The sequence below is a fragment of the Symphalangus syndactylus genome, chromosome 9, assembly GCF_028878055.3.
Source record: "Symphalangus syndactylus isolate Jambi chromosome 9, NHGRI_mSymSyn1-v2.1_pri, whole genome shotgun sequence".
Taxonomy (NCBI): domain Eukaryota; kingdom Metazoa; phylum Chordata; class Mammalia; order Primates; family Hylobatidae; genus Symphalangus; species Symphalangus syndactylus.
In genome coordinates, this window is record NC_072431.2 from 63,114,949 (window position 1) to 63,134,837 (window position 19,889).

The window sequence follows — 19,889 nt, forward strand, 5'->3', positions numbered from 1 at the left end:
TGCCCAGGCTGGTCTTTAACTCCTGGGCTCAAGCGATCCTCCCAGCTCACCCTCCCAAAATACTGGGATTACAGGTGTGAGCCAGTGTGCCCAGCCACACTCTGAGGTTTTTCAGCATTAGGCTGCCCAGGGCTGGAACATTAAAGGTGTCACCCAGAGGGCCCTGAGCCAGTCCAGGATCCCACCCCATTTCACACCCGGGGCCAGAGGTGGTTGGAGAGTCCCTGCCATCAGCCCTCTGTCCAGACAGCTGCATACCTGGAGCCTTGGGCTTAACTCCTGCTCCAGTGGGAACTCCAGGGAGCACCCCCACACCGGGGAACCGAGCTCCTGCCGGGGGACAAAGCAGTGAGTGTAGAAGGCAGGCCTTGCAGGCCCTGCTGGGAACCCCTCCCCTCCTTGGGTCCCCCAGCTGACCTCCCTTGGGACCGACTGTCAGTGACAGGCACCGCTCACGGGGTGGGTGGAGAAAGGACCTGTTTAGTGCTGACTTTCCTTCCCTGTCTGGCTCAAGGTCAGAAGATCTGAGTTTTAATCCTATTTCCCAGCCATGTGAGCTTGTGCCTCAGTCAGCCTCATCTCTACGCTGGAGTTAATCACAAAAGCCGTCTCGACCACCCTCCACAGAAAAGGTAAAGAGAGGGACAGCTGCTGCGCGGTGCCACTCGCCCATAGACCAGGGAGGCCCGTGCTCTCTGGGGCTCTCGCTCATAACCCAGGCCCCCAAAGCAGCCATCCAGCTACAGCTGGGACCATGCCAGCGTCTTCCACCTCTCCTGTCTCTCCTGGGGCTGGGCAGCCTTGGCTTTCAGCATAGCAGGGGAGAGAGGGAGGAAGGGCCACTCTGTCAGCAAATCCCACAAAACAGCCTAAATCTGGGCTTTTGGGGGAATTCAGGAGGTCACATGTTGGGTGGGGTGGTCAGGCCCTGGCAGGGGAAAGGAGGGTGAGGGGCAGCTCTTTAGGGTCTCCTGCAGGGCAGACTCATTGGGTGGCCCCTTGGTGACTCACAGCTTTTGGGAAATAGCTGGTCACACTGGGCTCTGTCCTCGGGAGCCCGCCTCGGGCTGTGATGATGGTCTGTGCCTGGGATCAGGGCTTGGGTGGGGTGCAGGAAGGCTGATTGACCTTTAGGGGATGAACGGACTGACAGGGACCTTATGTCTGTTGTTAGCCTGAGCTTTGGAGTTTGGAGAAATGGCTCAGGTCAGGACCCAGGGCTTCTGGTGGCCTCTGCTTTTCGGGGAGGCGAGGTGGGTACTAGGGAGGCTGAGGGGGCTGCTTTTCTTTTCCTTTTTCTTTTTATTTGTTTTGAGACAGGATCTTGCTCTGTCACCCAGGCTGCTGTGCAGTGGCACCATCATAGCTCACTGCAGCCTGGACCTTCTGGGCTCAAGCAATCCTCCCACCTCAGCCTCCCGAGTAGCTGGGACTACAGGTGCACACCACCATGCCTGGCTAAAGTTTTTTGTAGAGACGAGGGCCTTACTATGTTGCCCAAACTGGTCTCAAACTCCTGGCATCAAGCCATCCTCCTGCCTCAGTCTCCCAAAGCAACGGGATTACAGGCATGAGCCACTGCGTCCTGGCTGCTTTCTTCCTATAGAGTCCCTGTTTCCCTCCTTGCCCTCACCTGCGCCTGGGAGCACGCCACCTGGGTATACACCTGGCAGCCCCACACCTGTGGCCAAAAGAAAGCAAAGTTATGAGCAGCGGCTCAGCCTCCGGGGACCCCTCCCCGGCCCTTCCCACCCAGGCATCTCCAAGGCCCTCAAACCCACAGCCTCTGTGCCCGACAGGGGCAGCCAGGGACAGATGTGGGGTGGCCACAACCCTCCTCCCACGAGTTTCGGAAGTCATCTGCAAACTCTTCGGTGTGTGGATTTATCTCCGTCTCCTGGAGCCTGTTTACATGGCTGGGCCAGCCCACCTCTGGCTAACAGCTTCCAGATGTCCCTCCCTGCTGTGTAGACTCAGGCAGTCTTTTGTTTAACCTGAAGTCACTTCCTAAAGGGCTTGGTGCAGCAGAACGAGTACCAGATGGGGAGTCAGAGGACACGGGGCTCCCCCAGCTCTGCCAGGACTCGCTGCAGGCCCTTCCACACTGACTCGCCTCTTTGAGCCTCAGTTTCCCCATCTGTTGCCCAACAGCCTGCCACAGAGCCGGTCCGTCTCTTTCTACCCCAAGATCCTGGGAGAAGGGCCAGGCCCTCCTCCCCATTTCACAGACGCAGGCACCAGCCTGGCTAGTTTCTCTGCCCGACTGAAGCCAGGCCCTACCCTTCCTCCCCAAGTGCAGTGGTGTGGAGAGGGCTCTGTTCCTCCCTGCCCTCTGCCCCTCCCTGCCCTCTGTCCTCCAGCCCCGGGGATTCCGCACTGACCCGGCACTTTCCCGGGCTTCACTCCGGCTCCGGGCTGAGGAACCACCGCACCTGGCACAGAAGGGGCTGCATCAGAGTTGGCTCCACCCAGGCCTGCAACTTTGACCCAGGGAGTTCGGGGATAGCCATCCTACCTGCAGACACTCCTAAGCCACCAACACCAACTCCTGGGACACCACCAAGCCCAGCGCCTACAGAGCCAGGACAGGTGAGACATTGCATAAGGAACAGTGGGGAGGCAGAAGGGCTTGGGGATGCATGCTGAGGGCCCAGCATTGAGGTCTGGCCCCATTACTAAGTCACCTTCAGACTGGGCACAGCTAGCTGCCTTCCTGAGCCCCAGTAGATTGCAACTGACAATCCCACCCACCTGGCTCCCAAGCCTGAGTTGAGGGAAGGTTCTTTGCAAAGTGGAGGGCCCCATGGAAGCCAGAGGGCTTGTGGCATGTCCCAAAGAGCACCACTCACCAGCCTTAGCAGCTTTATAGGCTGCAGCAGCGTCAGCCACTCCGCCAGGCACCAGAGCCCCCGGAAAGGCACCTGCAGGGAAGGTGCCAAGCCCTGCGGAGGGGAGGATGGGGTGACGTCCTGAGCTACCACACCTATGAAGACTCCTACGCTCTGGCTCTGCCTGGCCGTGCCCCATTCAGGAAGCACATTGGAGGCTCTTCCGCTCTCTGCCAGACATCAATGCCTGCAGGACATTGATGCGAGCACTGCTCACCAGTACTGGATTTTTTTTTTTTTTTTTTTTTGACACAAGGTCTCCGTCTGCCACCCAGGCTGGAGTGCAGTGGTGCGATCTTGGCTCACTGCAGCCTCAACCTCCCAGGCTCAAGCAATCCTCCTGCCTCAGCCTTCCAAGTAGGTGGGACTACAGGTGCATGCCACTGTGCCTGGCAAATTTTTTTTTTTTTTGTATTTTTTGTAGTGACAAGATTTTACCACGTTGCCCAGGCTGGTCTCAAACTCCTGGGCTCAAGCCATCTGCCTATCTCAGCCTCCCAAAGTGCTAGGATTACAGGTGTGAGCCACCGCGCCTAAGTACCAGAACTAGATTCTGTGCCGAGGTTAATGTGTCAGACAGCTTTGACAAAACTGCATGGCTCTTTTTTTTTTTCCTTTAGAGATGGGGTCTTGTGGCTGGGCACGGTGGCTTGAGCCTGTAATCCCAGCACTTTGGGAGGCCAAGGTGAGTGGATCACTTGAGGCCAGGAGTTTGAGACCAGCCTGGCCAACATGGTGAAACCCTGTCTCTACTAAGAATACAAAAATTAGCCAACTGTGGTGGTGCACACCTGTAATCCCAGCTATTTGGGAGGCTGAGACACGAGAGTCACTTGAACCCGGGAGGTGGAGGTTGTGATGAGCTGAGATCAACTGCACCAGGTACGGTGAGCTGAGATTGAGCCACTGCACTCCAGCCTGGGTGACAGAGTAGGACTCTGTCTCAACAACAACAACAACAACAACAACAACAACAGAGATGAGGTCTTTCTCTGTCGCCCAGGCTGGAGTGCAGTGACATGATCATAGCTCTCTGAAGCCTCAGCCTCCTGGGCTCAAGTGATCCTCTCGCCTCAGCCTTCCTGAAAACTGCATGGATATTTTGGAGTCAAATTTCCCCACCCACCTCCTCTAGAATGCCTTCCTGAACCCCTGCTGAGTTAAGTGACTCCCTTGGGCTTCCTTGGTCCATGGGGTTTCCTCCATGCAGCCTTCACTACTATGTTATAAAGGAACCCAGGTACTCTGCTGTGATTTCCTCATGTCCTGGGCAGCTGCTTGGGGCAGTTGGTATCAGCATCAGTCCCCATCAGTGCCCAGGACGGAACCTGGCCTGCACCCTTGTTCCATGACCGTGCTGCATACCAGCCCTGGGTTGAGCTCAGGGGCTGGTCCCCACAAAGGGTATCTTTCTTGGGTGTCAGCACTCACCTGCCCCAAGGCCAGCGCCCGCAAGCCCTCCGGGACCTGTGGATAGGAAACAGAGAAAGGAGTATAGGCAGCATTCTTAGGCCCAGAGTGGGAAAGGTCTCCTGGAGTTAGGGCAGTGCTGTGATCAGCCACTCAGGTCCCTAGGCTGGTCCCTAAGCCTGTGATGCTCAGGGTCGATCCTGATAAAATAGCATCCACCGGTAGTTTAGTGAGCGACTACTATGTGCAGTGCAGGTGTCATTGCTCCGATCCCTAACAAGCCTGGGCCAGGCCTGTGCTTCTCCTAGAAGCCCTGCTGGCTAACAGGATTCAGCAGGGCTTTCAGCAAGGGCCGGGACAGAGCAGAGTCCATGAGCAAGACCTCACCCCAGGCCAGTGAGGTCTCTCTTCTGCTTCCTTGCAGATATCTCTTGACTCAGTCCCCTCCCCTTCACCTGCATCGGGGAACTCATGTGTCCCCACTACCCATCTATCTTTCCATCCAGCCTGCCCTGCAGCCCAGGAGCCTCCTTGCTAAGATGTTTATGAGATGCCAAATGGGTCCCTCTGGCTCTCTCCTCCCCACATCTGGGCCCAATCGCTTCGTCTCCCGCTCCGGGAGACATTCCACTGCCTTGGCCAGCACCAATGGGCCATCAGGTCAGAGTTCACAACCATGCCAGGTTTGTTTCTAATTATGGGATGATCTCTCCTACAAGTGCTAGTCCTGAGCCTCAGGGGCGAGTCCTCTCCAGGGATGGGTCCCAAACATGGAGCCTGCTGTACCCTGGAGAAGTCCCCCCTGGCTTTCCCTGGGTGTGGTCTCCGTTACTAACCACTCCTTGTCCCTCATTTCCTACCAGTGGGAGCTGGACCCCTCTGAAACTCAGCCAGCCTCACATAAGAAGCATCTTTGCCTCCGGGCGGGAGTGCCTGGTGATCAGGCAGGAGTCACTTCCCAGCACCCGGGCCCTGCCCCACCAGCTCTGGCAGTCGCTTCTCTCAAGCCAGGCCTGTTTCCTGAGCTCTGAGAGGGCAAGGGACATGCTCAGACCTTTCCTGTCCACAGAGGGGCTGGGAGGGGAAGTTGAGGGCTGCACAGGAAGTGAGAAGAGGCTGGGGCTGCAGTCGGGGACAGGCGGCTTCTCTGGGGCCATCTTCCTTTTTCCCATGATCCCAGCCTGAGCGTCCTGTCCTGTGGCCTGACCACTTCCGTCTCTGCCTGCCCTCCTTCATTTGCACTCACCTGCCCCAAATGCCCCAAAGATTCCAGCACCTGGAAAGGTGGAGAAAGCGGGGAGAGGCTGACCACAGCTGGGAGTCCAGGGACCTGGCCAGTTCCAACCTCCTTCTTTCTGGAGTCAGAGAGTTCTAGATTCAGACCCTGCTGCTGCTACCCAGCCTCCATGAGCACAAGCAGGTCAATTTGCCTCTCCGATGAGGCTCAGTTTTCGCCATCTACAAAATGGCCATTATATCGCCTGCTTTCCTGCGACCAGTGAGGACGTGTGCAGAAAGCACCTAGTGTGTGCAACCTACTCAGGGCCCACAGTGGGTGCTCCCAGCTCCTTCTTGTCCTTGCCCGTGCCCCTCTCAGTGGGTGGCTGGCCTCTGGCTAGTGCTCAGGGTGTGCGGTGTGCAGGCTTCCAGCTGCCCAGTCCCCCGCTGAGAGCTGAGGCAGGGCAGGGCCAGCTTGGACCCGTGGTGGCGCCCACGTGGAAAAGCAGCTGCCAGGCCACCCACCCTCTGTCACCAAGGGATTAATTGTTCCCAAGCATGACACGCGCTGCCTGTGCTCCATTCCATCCTGCCTGGGCAGGCCCGGACGTCCTGGCAGCCAGGATGTGGGGGCTTCCCTGGGGGTGCCATGGGGGCTCTGCCGACCCTTTTGCAGCCCTGAGTCTTCGGGGAGGTCATGGAATCCAGCCCCTTGCCTGGAAACACTGGCCTTTTTATCGGAAGGAGATGCGCTGACTTTCCTTTGGATTGACTCCTTCACCCTGAGCTGGAAGTTCTTTCAGAAGTCTAACCTAAATCTTTCATTAACAAAAGCTTCACTTTTGCAACTACACATCCTAGAACTTCATAGGGAGTTGTCTGTCTTTCCTCTGGTGTTTAACCACAACCTGCTATGTGTCTCTTGCTGCTAGTGGGATCAATGAATGTACCCTCCAGCTTTGCAGGCACAACCTCCTCAATGTGGGTTTTCTAGGCCAAGCACACACCTACCTCCACACCTCTGCGCCACTATCATCTCCCCTGTCCTCTCTCCACCATCAAAGACCCTGCTACGAACCCTCACCTGCTCCAGGAAGACAGGGTATAGGTGCTGGCGGGGATAAGTGGCAAGTTCCCAGGGTCTCCTGGCCTTGTAGAGCCCTGTAGACCCCAGGCACCCCGTTCTCCCGCCTCTCCTGGCCCCAGCCCTGGTGTTTCACAACCCAGATGGACTTTTAGCGCAGGGGAATCTGGGTCTTGAAGATTCATTTGCACTTGGATTATCAACGATCAGGATTTCATAAGAGCTCTTGGACATCTAAACTGTGTCCTGGAGACTTGGGCTTCTGAGCCAGGGCAACACAGCTCAGGGTGTGGGGCGGCCAAAGTCACATGTGGAGCGTCTCATGCCGAGGGGCCATCAATCTGGAGAGAGACGCTGTTTCCTCCACCTGCTCCTTATCCGCCAGTATTTCCCGGAGGAACCTGCCCCACCCTCCTTCCTGGGGGTGCATTCCCCAGAGCTGAGAGTGGACCCTTGTGGCAGATCCCAGCCCCTTGGGTGAGGCCAGGATAGATCCGGCCACACCTTCTTACTGGAAAACTCCATGGTCTGGACACAGCTGGAAGGGGCCTGAGATTAGGAGGGGAGCTTATCCGGAGCCAGGGTCAGTGCTCAGCTTGGGCCTGGGGTCAGGGCTTGGCCTGAGGCCAGGATTGGGGGTCCTGTGGCACCAGGGTCAGCAGGATCAGGGTTCGGCCTGGGATTAGGCTCAGGGCTTGGGCTGGGGTTAAGCTTCGGCTTGAGACCAGTGCTCCGTCTGGAGTCAGGAGAAGGGCTCAGAATGGAATCAAGGTCAGAGCGATCTGGGGTATTGGTCTGGGGTCAAGGGCTAGGGGACCGACCACTCAGGGGAAGTCTGGGGCTGAGGATCTGTGTCTGAGCTCCCGAGGGTCATGTAAGGCTTGGAGGCCACTGGAACCGGAGCAATCCCTGACATTGCCTCTTACAGCCTCTCCTTTGCAGAGAGGAGTCTCTGGACAGCTGGGTGAACACACATGCACATGTAGGGTAGATGCTAGACGCCCTCACACAGGGAGGACATGGAGCTGCTTCCAGCCTCTTGTTCCTGGAAGCCCTGGGACCTGGCCCCAGCCTACTCATCCTTGGGAGGCTAATCGGTGTCCACACCTCCCTCCTTCCTCCTGCCCGTTGGCTTCCTTGTCCCATTCCTGGTTTCCTTGTCCCATTCCCAGCTGGGTAGGCTCCTCCCTCCCCAGCTCCCTCGCTGTCTGTCAATGCTTCGAGGCCTTGCGTCTTACCTGGCTTAAGAGGTTTGCCTCCAGGCCCCAGCGCTGTGGAGGGAAGAGAAGATAGTGAATGGGGTGGCCCAGCTTATCCATCTACTACTTATCCAACCCCCGTCCCGGGCAAAGTGTGGGCAGTGTGGAATCTCACGCCCCAAGTCCTCCCCTTCAGACTTGGAGCCCCTGGGAACCTAGCTCTACTTCTAACTCGTGGTTTATACTCTCTGAGTCCCAGAGTCTCAGCCTCAAAAGGGGATGATGGGCTGGGGGTGGTGGCTCACGCCTGTAATCCTAGCACTTTGGGAGGCTGAGGCAGGTGGATCATCTGAGGTCAGGAGTTGGAGACCAGCCGGGCAAACATGGTGAAACCCTGCCTCTACTAAAAATACAAAAATTAGCCGGGCGTGGTGGCACGTGCCTGTAATCCCAGCTACTCAGGAGGCTGAGGCAGGAGAATCACCTGAACCTGGGAGGTGGAGGTTGCAGTGAGCTGAAATCATGCCACTGCACTCCAGCCTGGATGACAAGAGCAAGGCTTGGTCTCAAAAAAAAAAAAAAGATGGTGCCTGCTCAGCTGGCTTGGCAGGGAGGTTTTTGAGGACCAAAAGAAATAGGAAGGGGCTGGGCAAGGGGCTGGGCAAGGTGGCTCACGCCTGTAATCCCAGCACTTTGAGAGGCCGAGGCAGGCAGATCACTTGAGGTTGGGAGTTCGAGACCAGCCTGGCAACATGATGAAACCCTGTCTCTAGAAAAAGTACAAAAATAAGCTGGGTGTGGTGGCACGTGCCTGTAGTCCTCGCTAATTGGGAGGCTGAGGGAGGAGCATCACTTGAACCTGGGAGGCAGAGGCTGCAGTGAGCTGAGATCGCGCCACTGCACTCCAGCCTGGGCGACAGAACGAGACTCTGTCCTCCCGCCCCTCCCCCCTGCAAAAAGAAGAAGAAATAGGAAGGCAGAGGGCACCAGGGATAAAGTCTAGGGGAGGGACTGGGAAGGCCAATGGGTTCTGGTTCTCAAGGAAGCCTCTTCCCCCGGCCTGGATGCTGTCTGTGAAATGAGGGAGTCCTTGATGCTCGGGTCTCCCAGGGTTCTCAGGTCTGAGGATGCGTGTGGCTCGGGTGAAACCCAGGCCCCTTCAGTAAGGAACAAGTATGGTTTCTGAGCTCACCTCCTCCTGCAAGGCCTCCGAGACCAGCCCCTGTGGGGGGAGAGAAGGAGAGAGATAGAGAGCATCGGTACTCCTGCCAGGCAAGCCCACTGCCACCCCCAGCTATGGCTGAATCCACCTGTGCCTAACTATGTGACCTTGGGCAAGCCCTGCCCTCTGCAAGCCTCAGTTTCCTCTTCTGCTTGGCCAGCAGTCCAGTGCCAGTGTGTATGTGGGGGAGTGCTGGTGTCTCTCCCCACTTCCACGTCACTTCTGTACACTCAAATGCTTTTTTTTGGGGTTTTTTTTTTTTTTTTTTTGAGACGGAGTCTCCCTCTGTCGCCCAGGCTGGAGTGCAGTGGTGCGATCTTGGCTCACTGCAAGCTCCGCCTCCTGGGTTCACGTCATTCTCCTGCCTCGGCCTCCTGAGTAGCTGGGACTACAGGCGCCCGCCACCACGCCCGGCTAATTTTTTGTATTTTTAGTAGAGACGGGGTTTCACTGTGTTAGCCAGGATGGTCTCGATCTCCTGACCTCGTAATCCGCCCGCCTCGGCCTCCCAAAGTGCTGGGATTACAGGCTTGAGCCGCTGTGCCTGGCCTCAAATACTTTTTAAGTATTGAAAGTATTACTTTTGACTTTTCTTTTCTTTTTTTCCCTTTTTCCTTTTAGAGACAGGGTTTTACTCTGTCACCCAGACTTCAGTGCAGTGGTGCGATTATAGCTCACTGTAGCCTTGAACTCCTAAGCTCAAGTGATCCTCCTGCCTCAGCCTCCCCAGTAGCTAGGACTACAGGCATGCACCACCATGCCCAGCTAATTTTTTTTTAATTTCTATACTTCATTTTCATTTTTCTCAACGTAGAACATGGCTAATTTTAAATTTGTGTGTGTGTGTGTATGTGTGTGTGTGTGTGTGTGTGTGTGTGTGTGAGGGGGATCTCACTATGTTGTCCAGGCTGGTCTGAAACTCCTGGCCTCAGGCAATCCTCCTTTCTCTGCCTCCCAGAGTGTTGAGATTACAGGCGTGAGCCACCATGTCCAGCCTGTATGCTCTTAATAGCTGTAAATCAGCGTCTTGTTAATTGCAGTTTTAAGTGGGCGTGACTTCTGCTAGGTGTGTCAATGTTCCTACCTAGTGTCAAAATGTGCATCTATTACGGACATCATCATCATCTGCATGACCTGGGTGTGTGGAAGTTTCATGTACATTACCTGGATAAAAGACTCCTCCAGGAACTCCACCAGGAATGACCCCAGGGACCCCTGAAAGGAAACAGGTAGAGTCAGTCCTCCAGGAGCCAGAACTATTAGGCTGGTGCAAAAGTAACTGCGGTTTTTGCCATTACTTTCAATGGCAAAACCCACAATTACATGGAAACAAGAATGATGCTGATGGCAATAATGACATTGCTTGTCTCCAGAGCAGTTTCTGTTTACAAAATGTGTTCTCATTCTTGCTCTTTGAAATCGGCCTGTGAAGTTGGAAGGGCAGGGCTTACTATCATCATTTTGTTTTGTTTGAGACTGAGACGGAGTCTTGGCCTTTCACCCAGGCTGGAGTGCAATGGCGCGATCTCAGCTCACTGCAACCTCCGCCTCCCCAGGCCAAGCGATTCTCCAGCCTCAGCCTCCTGAGTAGCTGGGGATTACAGGTGCATGCCACCACGCATGGCTAATTTCTGTATTTTTAGTAGAGACAGGGTTTCACTATGTTGGGCAGGCTGGTCTCGAACTCCTGACCTCAAGTGATCTGCCTGCCTCAGCCTCCCAAAGTGCTGGGATTACAGGTGTGAGCCACCGCTCCCAGACTGTCATTTTAAGACATGAAATCATGCTCAGAGAGGTTAAGGGACATGCCTGGGGCCACATAGCTGGAAAGAGACGGGGCCTGGATTCAAGCTCAGGCCAGTCCTTTATTTTTGAGACAGAGTCTTGCTCTGTCACCCAGGCTGGAGTGCAGTGGCAAGATCTCAGCTCACTGCAACTTGCGCCTCCCAGGTTCAAGCGATTCTCCTGCCTCAGCCTCCCAAGTAGCTGGGACTACAGGCGTGCACCTCCACATCTGGCTAATTGATTTTTTTGTAAAGATAGGGTGTCAGTATGTTGCCCAGGCTGGTCTGGAATTCCTGGGCTCAAGCGATCCTCCTGCCTTGGCCTCCCAAAGTGCTGGGATGACAGGCCCCTGCACCCTGCCGCCAGTCCTTGGAGTATGATGGTTCTTGCTGTGTTACCTGGTTCTCCCTGGAGTCAGGGAGAGGGCCTGGGGTGGAAGACACTGGGTCTGAGCACCTCTCACAAGGCAGCCCACTCCAGCACCTCTCACCAGGCAGCCCACTCCCTTCTCGAGCTGAGCTGCCGGGTAGAGGCCAGAGCTTTGGGAAGGGCAGGCCGGGCTGATACAACGAGCATTAAGGAGGTGCAGCTGCCAGCACAAATGCAGCCATTCCCACACTGATAGGACGGCGTGAGGTCAGCGTCCTCAGCCACTGGGCAGCCGAGCTTGGGTGGGGCTCTGGCCGTCTGACACCGGCTGTCTTAGGAGGCGCCGGGGCTGCAGGGGGACGCCATGAATGAGCACAGTGAATAGTTTCCTAAGGAAAAGCGAATTCACCGGCCAGGCAGGATCACGAGTTGTCCCCATGGACCAGTGAAGCTCTCACTGGGGAACGCTGTGATGCTGGATCCAGACCCTGCCTGAGCCATCGCCATGGCAACAGATCGGGTCCCAAACCGGGGGCCCTGCCTCCACCTCAGAAGGCCCCCCCTGAGCTTGACAAGCCACCTTGCCAACGCCCCAGCCCAGCCCTCCCTCACTGCTTTTGCTGAAAGGGGCCGGGAGCCCCGTGGGGCATGGGCGGGGCTGGGGGAACGGGTGTCTCTGCAATGTGTCCAAGGAGGCCTTGCGGCCAGACGTCTGGCCTCTGAGGCCTGGCGACGCTGCACAGCTGGGCTTGCTGGCCCCAGGGCCCTGTCAGCCTCAGCTGCAGCCCAGCAGGGTCAGGGCTGTGGAGCTGTCACAGCCACCCGAGCCAAGACCCCGGCGCCACCCCCTCCCAGGGCTTGTGGCTCCTCAGGCACTGCAATCCAGGCCTGAAGTGTGCAAGTAATCTGGTCAGAACCTCAGGGCTCGGAGTGGTGGCCCCAGGGGGGCTGGGCCTGCTGGGAAGGAGCACTTGGGCCCTGTCATCCGCTGCCAAGCACACACATGGCCCGCCTCGGGCCTCTGATGCCTTCCCTGGCTCTGGCCTCTAGCTCTTAACAGTCTCTTATGCGTCTTTCTCTGCCTCGGCCTCTCTCCTTCCTCCCCTTTCTCCCCGTCTCCCTCGTTCTTCACGTGCCTCTCTCCCTTCCTCTCTACTCTCCGGCTCCAGAGCAGACTGCAGGGAACAGTGTGGTGGAGGTGGGGAGAAGAGCAAAGCGCTCAGAACAGACCCCTCTGGCTTCTAATTCTGCCTTCGCTGCTTCTTACCATCTGTGTGACCTTGGGCAAGTCACTCAACCTCTCTGAACATCGGTTTCCTTTTTTGTGACATGGGGCAGATAGTCACTTGGTTGCTGTGAGGTTGCAAGGTTGCTGCAAGTTGTAAAAGGGTTCAAGTAATAGGCTATGTCCTCTTCTGGACCTGGCAAACAGTAATTGCTTAAAAATAAAAAGACAGTGGCACTTACGTTTCATTTTTTCCCATTTCACTGCACAGTCCGTGGCCCAGGGCCAGGTATACAGTAGTTACTCAATACATGATGGGTGAATTAAGTGGAGGGGTGGCAGGGAGGTTGTCTGTGAATCTGGCTCTAACCTGTTACATCCCCATCTGCCCTGGGAGTCCCCCTGCCTTGGGCTTGTTGAGCCCCCGGGCCTGGCTGAACCCTGACTTCCTTTCTCCTGGGGTTCTGCCCTCCTGTACCCCAGGAACTTTCTGGGGGGAAGATTTAGCTTCCCCTCCCCCAGATCTCCTCTGTCCCCACTCTCCACCCCCACCGTTCAGATCCTGATGATGGTGGCATTTGCCACACTTCACGCCTGAACCGTGACAGCCTGGGGAGCCCGAGGTTTTAATCCCCATTTTGCAATGAGGAAACGGAGAAGGTTTAGGGGCTGTGAAGGATTCCTGCCTTTCTGCAAGTGAGAGAGGTGAGAATAAAATTAGACAGCAGCTGGAAATTGGAAAGGGCTTTGAAAAGGTAACAGCTGCTTCCCCAGGCCCCGTGGGGCATCCTCACTTCTCCCTCCACTCCTTGGCACAAGCCGTTTCTCCTGCCAGGAATGTCCTTGCCTCTGTCCAAGCCCTACCCCCACACCAGGGCTGAGCTCAGACTCTCCCGCCTGCCTTTCCCGAGCCCACGGCTCTCCCTGACTGTGCTGCTCAGCTGGCCCTCAGCAGTTGGCCTGGAGAACACTTGTCTTGTTTTATGTGGTTTTGGCATGTTTCACTGACTAGCCCAGGGTGGAACTTGTCTCTTGCATCTTAGGATCACGATCCTAGACTCTCAGGGATCATAATAGTCTTCTGGCCTGGGCTAGACCTCCTTCCGCAAACATCCTTCGTGTTCTGCTTGCATACCTCCCATGACGGGAGAATCACCACCTCCAGATGCTGTCAGCACTAACTGCAGACAGGGCTTCCTCTGATCGAGAATCTGCTCTTCTGTATCTTCAGTTCTGCCTGCCAGAGCCTTTAGTCTGGGACTTACCCCTCATCTACGGACAGCTCCTCCAACATTTTCCTTTCTTTCTTTCTTTCTTTCTTTCTTTCTTTCTTTCTTTCCTTCCTTCCTTCCTTCCTTCCTTCCTTCCTTCCTTCCTTCTTTCTTTTCTTTCTTTCTTTCTTTCTTTCTTTCTTTCTTTCTTTCTTTCTTTCTTTCTTTCTTAATATTCATTTATTTATTTTTTAAATAGAGACGGGGGGCCTCCCTATGTTGCCCAGGCTGGTCTCAAACTCCTGGGCTCAAGCAATCTGCCCACGTGGGCCTCCCAAAGTGCTGGGATTACAGGCATGAGTCACTGCACCTGGCCCCATTTACTTTTCTCTTTAGGTCTAACTCAAATGTCACTTCTGCTGGGAAGCCTTCCTGGATTTCCCAAGGCTCCTTCTGGCCACCCCCAACAGTCCTGTCTGCTTCTTTCATCATTGCACATCTATTTACACATTAGCTGCCCCTCCACTAGACAAAACATGGTGTAAGTAGTGAGTGGGAGTATTAAACCTTAGCAATGTGCACTAATTACAAGGATCCAGGAGCCCAAATTAGCAGACTCTGAATAAGAGAATAGATTATTTTAAAAATGCCCATTCCCACGGTCCTTTTATTTTATGCTTTTTTTTTTTCCCCCAGTATTACATTGCTGGAACCTCTCATTGGCCCTAGGAGATACTTCAGCCAGGGCTGTTTCTCTCCATTTTGCAGCTAGGGAAATGGAGAACCAGTGAGCTGAAGTGCCTGGTCTGGGACCCCCAGCTGACCCCAAGTCACATGTAGGGCCATTTGCCCTGGTCCTGGGCTCCAGGTTCAAAGAGCTGGAAGCAGCCTGTTTGGGAGCGAGCCTGGAGCCAGCCGGCCTTGGCAGGGGGCTTTGCCAAACCAAAGTCCAGGGGGCTGGCTTGGGGAGCAGATAAGACTACACGAAGCTGTTTGTTGTTTGCATGCAGAAGGCTGCCAAGGGTTTTCAAAAACAAGCTGTCCTCCACTGGGTGACTCTGTCCCCTCCCACACAGGGCACATTTGCCCTCATACCGGGGCCTCGGCAGACACACAGAGTGGGATCGACCTCTAAACCAGTGCTTCTTGGCCCTGGTGACCCCACTGTCACCTGGGGAGCCTGAAAAGTCTGTGTCCAGGTCCCTCTCCAACCAAAGCAAGCAGGGATTCTCGGGTGGGAAGTCTAATAGATAGCCAGGTTGAAAACCCCTGTTCCTACTTAAGGATGGAAAAAAATAATTAAAAAAATATTTAAAAAGAGGCAGTGGCTCATGCCTGTAATCCAAGCACTCTGGGAGGCTGAGGTGGGAGGATCACTTGAGCCCAGGAATTCAGACCAGCCTGGACAACACAGTGAGACCCTGTCTCAATTTAAAAAAATAAAAAAGATAAAAAAAAAAAAAAGGAAAATAAAAGAAAAGGAAACCTCTGTTCCAAACCATCTTAAGTTCTGAAATCAGGAAAAAAAAAATCCCTGATACTATTTCTGGGGGATAGGGAAGAATTATCCCTGGGTTAATTTCTCATGCTCACTTTTGAAACAGCCGGGGGGCTGGGTGGCTTGTCCCCTCCTCCTGCTCCCCCACCCCCGCAACAGGGTTCCTTCCTTGGAGCTGCTGAACTTGAGTAAGTGACACCCTCCTCCTTCCCCCAGGACAGCCAGGTGAGTGGCGGTGAGCATGTGACTGAGCGCTCCACTCCCTGCGTTGGCTCCCCGACCTCTGCAGACTTCAGTAGCACTTCTGTGCAAATCCCCACACGAGCTCATGAGTTCACACACCCCTTATTTGGACCTAGCAAGTCCAGCCACCTGGGACAGAGCTGAGATTGATCTCTGCAAAGTGCGAGGCCAGCTGGGCGTTTAGCAGTGTCACTGAGGACACAAGGAGAGAGCTGATTCTGCCTAGGGCATGCCTGCTTTAAAGGACTCAGCCCCAAGCCTTCCCCTCCCCAAATGTTGCCTGCTAGCTCACTCCTAACCCCCTTGCCCCTTGACCTGGGGCAGAGAGCTGGCTGATACTGCCTTAGCCTGCCGGAGCCTCAGTTTCCTTGTCTGTCAAGTGATGATAATAATTTCTAATTCTCAAGGTTCCTTGATGATGAACTGCCACCCTATAGGTGGTAGCCCTATCTGGGAAGGAGGGTGGCTGGGTGTTTGGGGGCTACACCTGGGGAGGAGGCTGAGACGGACCTGGGATTGCTGCTTTCAGGCCCTGGCTCGTTGCCCCTACCGGGCGTCGCCTGTGGGTACCCATGTCCCTTGGCCTCGTCTGGGTCCAGCAGCGGACCCTGTACAGGAAGCTGTTCAATCTCACGGAAACAGCTGCAGCTCCTGCCCAGGCCCCTGACTCCACCCTGTGGCCCTCCTGCCCCCCACTCAACGTCTGGTTCTCAGGGCAAGGAGGACTCCCAAGGAAACCAGACTCCACCCAGACCCCCCTACCAAATGCCCTCCTTTTTCCCATGCCTGGGGAGCATCTTCAGTCCTCCCCCATTGGCCGCGGCATAGCAGCCCCACAGGGGGCACCCTCAAACCCCATAACCAACTGTGCCTGGGTTGGGGCACATAGCAGATGGCCCAGCAGTGCCCCAGGATCCACTCCAGCCTCTGTCTCAGCCACACTGCCTCTGCCAGGAGACGGACACCTTCTCCAGCCTGTCTTTCCATGCTTGCGTGCCACATCACACACACATTCACACACACAGATGCACACATTCCATAACACACACAGTGACAGTCCACACTAGTGTCACACCTGGATGCCAGATCGCCCGTGTATACATGTGTACATGTCTACATGTCTGTCAGGTGGCAGACTTTTGTACACTCTGAGGAGCAGCTTCATATACCTCCTCCAAACATATGCATACACCTGCCTAAGGATGAACCTGTGAACAGACATATGTACCCCTCCAGAAATCCCTTCCCCTGTTCAGTGACAGAGCCGGGCATCTGCACACATGCACACCTGTGCATGCACACATACACACACGAGCACACAGCACGCTCGTTCCTGCGTGTGCGCGTGCACACACACACACACACGCAAATGCATACCAGGAGTCCCTGCCCGCCTCAGCAGGGAGAACACAGCAGCAGCTTCCCAAACTGCAAACCCATCCTCAGCGGAGCCCTGACCTTCCTCACGGGGGGTCCCGGCTTCCCAGGGTTCAAGGAACCTGCTGAGGTCACACAGCTCACTGCGGTTGAGCTGGTATCAAGACCGGGTTCCCTATCCCCAGGGCTGGTGTGCACCCCAGCTGTGTCCACAGGTGTGCAGACTGTGGTGTCTCCAGACCCAGGGGTTCCCACTGGGCCCCCCCCAGGATGCTCTGATCCCCCTACAGGGCGGGCACCCGGGCACCTGAGCAGGGGCCCCCTCAGCCCTCGCAGGGCAGCAAAGCCTGGATGCCGGGTTGGGACAATTCTGAGTCGAGAGTGTCTGTTTGACAGGTTCCTCCTGGGCACAGGGCTGGCTCCTGGGAGGGGCAGTTCCGAGGACCCAGTGGCTGAGGGGCTCCCTCCTGGGACCTCTTGCAGTTCCCAGGGATGAAGGTCTCCCCCTTGAGCGTCCAGTCACCTGGCCCAAAGGGCCCGCAGCTGTGGGCAGCGCTGGGGACAGGGGCGAGGGGCCCTTACCTCCAGGCCGAGAGGGGTGGAGGATGGACAGCAGGAGCAGGAGGACTCCGGGCCGCGGGGCAGCCGCCGTCAGACCCGCCATCTCGGGGAGAAATGCCCCAGCCCGCTCTCCGCACCTCGTTTTATCCCCAAAGCCTAATTGTTGCCTCGTCGGCTGCGAGGGAAAGAGGGAGGGAGAGAGGGCGGGCGGGAGGGCGGGAGAGGGGGAGGCCTGGGGGAGGGGGCCGCGGGGAGGGGACAATTACGAAAGGCCCGGCTCACAAGCCTCCCAGGCCCGGGCTGCTGGACTGCGAGCTTTTTTCCTTGACACACACACGCACACACATGCACACAAGCACACACTCACACACACACACTTTCCCCCATCTCTTTCCCGCTTTCCCTCTGCGACTGTTCTTTCGCTGCTGGCCCTGTTCCCGCCAGAAAGAGCGAGGGGGGCCTCTGCCAGGACAGCCCTCAGGAGAGGAAGCAGAAGGGAGGGCCTGGCGGCCAGGCCAAAAATCCCAGCCCCAGCCAAGGCCCGAGTGGCCAGGCCCCCGCCCCTCCGGCTGGGCCCCGGGCCCAGTGTGAGGACACGGGCCAGCTGTCCCGCGCCTCAGCCCCCACCCCGGCCCTCCAGAGTCCCCAGCACCCCCAGGCCTGGCTAGAGACAGGTTCTGCCCAAAGCTGGGGAGGGGAGGTATTGGGCAGGTCTGGGGGTTCGGGGGGTGTGATGTCTACAGAGACCGGGGGCCTGCGGGTTGAATGGCCTGGAAGGTAGGATCGGGTTGGTATTGCTCTGGGAGGGATCTGGGGGAAGGTAGGGGACCCTGGACAGGGCTGCATTCTGCAGGGGCCAAGGTCTCAGCCTCCCGCCTGAAGCTGGGGAGGAGGCGTTGGGTGGGTCTGGGGTGGATGCCTGCAGATGCCAGGGGGCTAGAGGCAGGGGAATGGCCTGGGAGTTAAGGCCATGTTGGTGCTGTCCCCAGGGGCATCTGGAGCACATGGAGGATCCCGACACACAGGGTTCTGTTCTGCATGGGTCAAGGTCACAGCCCTATACCCAGCCCCATGCAGGCTGCAGGGTCTGGCAAAAATCAGGCTGGATCCCCAGGTGCCCTATGGGGGAACAGGGAGGTGGGAGCCCCCCGCAGACTGAGAGGCAGCCCAGCTTCCCATTATCACCGGGTCCCCTCCCATCCCCACGCTGAGCACAGCTAGCGCCCACACCAGTCTGGGAGCTTCTGGACTGCTGTTCTCCCGACCCCTCTGGGAAGGCTGACATTCCTCTGGTGGCCAGGAGGGGGCGGCCTACACTGAAACAGCTGGGACCACATTCCTGGAGAACTCTGCATTTCTGCCCCCAGGACTGAGCTGGACGGGGACCCTGGGGGATTTTTGGGGTTGGAGTGTGGGATGGAACAGGGGAGGGTCACGTCCCCCACCCCTCACTTCCCACTACTGCTAGTGGAGAAGAAATGTGAGACCTAGAGAATAGGAGAGGGAAACTTGTTCCTTGTCCTAGGTCACAGCTGGTCAGGGGACAGCATGGAAGCCACATGCCCTGTGGGCTTTTCCCTGCACCACGATAGCCCCGAGGGATGAGTTAAAGGCCCCTTGTGCAGGCAGGAGCACTGTGGCAGTCTGGAGTGCCAGCAGGGGTGGCCTGGCGTGGAAAGGTCAAATGCAGGCATTGGTCAAAGGCAGGCATTGGTGGACCTAGAAGTAAATTTCGGCTCTAGCCTTTCTGGTGGGATAACCTCTCCACAGAGTGTCAGTTTCCTCATCTGTCTATGGGTGATCAGTATTCCTAGCTAAGAGATTATTGCAAAGACAAATACAACGTGGTCCTGTATTTCTGCTAGATCAAAAATGCTCTGTGTTCAGCTGGTGCTAGGACTGGTGTCAATACCATGAGTGTCATCACTCGCTCTGCGAGTGTTCTGCTTCTAGGACAGCTATCAGGCTTCAGTCTATACAGGGCCACCCCGGGACCCTGGACAAACCCTTCCCTTTCCCTGGGTCTTTGGAGGGAGCAGCTCTGGAATTTTGGAAGGTAGGGGCATGCTGGGAGAATTGTCTTGAAGATGTACACACGCAGCCAGTGTACAGCTCTTACTTATGGTATGTATTTATTTGGGGGTGCTCTGAGGGTAGCTGACTGAGGTTATGCTGGGTTTGTGAAAGCCCCTCCAAGCCACCCTTTGTTGGTGGGGGTAGGGGCTGCTCAGGGGCAGGGTCTCAAGCTCGATGCCCAGGATGTGCCTGCTGCAGGGGAGGGGAAGTCCGTGGTGTATCTGCGTGCCTCCCCCTTCGTGGGAAGGAGGAAGGCAGGGGGTACTGTGGGGAGCTGGACCCCTCTCTTCTCTAGGCAGTGACGTGGGCAGGAACCAGCTTTCAGACTTGCAAACCGCAGTCTGCACAGAATCTTTATTAATTCCAGGACAGGGAGAGAGTCCGGAGCCAGGGGGAGAGAGCTTGCAGTGGGGGGATCCAGGAGGGGTGTGGAGGGGCACTCGCAGGAATAGACTTAAGGTGGCTGGAACAGACCTCTCCCCCAAGGCCCGGGGCCCTGTGTCCTGCCCCCAGCCTGTGTGCT

General features: G+C 56.4%; 1 protein-coding gene across 1 annotated transcript in view; it reads right to left on the minus strand.

Annotated features, from left to right (window-relative positions):
• The window catches only part of ELN (elastin), a 40,399-nt gene extending 22,905 nt beyond the window's left edge, over nucleotides 1–17,494 (minus strand). The window contains 10 exon segments of the mRNA XM_055292849.2: nucleotides 259–330; nucleotides 1,640–1,681; nucleotides 2,382–2,432; nucleotides 2,516–2,572; nucleotides 2,850–2,942; nucleotides 4,320–4,355; nucleotides 7,839–7,871; nucleotides 8,992–9,021; nucleotides 10,186–10,236; nucleotides 17,312–17,494. Of these exon segments, the coding sequence (XP_055148824.1) occupies nucleotides 259–330; nucleotides 1,640–1,681; nucleotides 2,382–2,432; nucleotides 2,516–2,572; nucleotides 2,850–2,942; nucleotides 4,320–4,355; nucleotides 7,839–7,871; nucleotides 8,992–9,021; nucleotides 10,186–10,236; nucleotides 17,312–17,393 (547 nt within the window). The 5' untranslated portion in view covers nucleotides 17,394–17,494.
• Nucleotides 17,495–19,889: the final 2,395 nt, after the last annotated feature.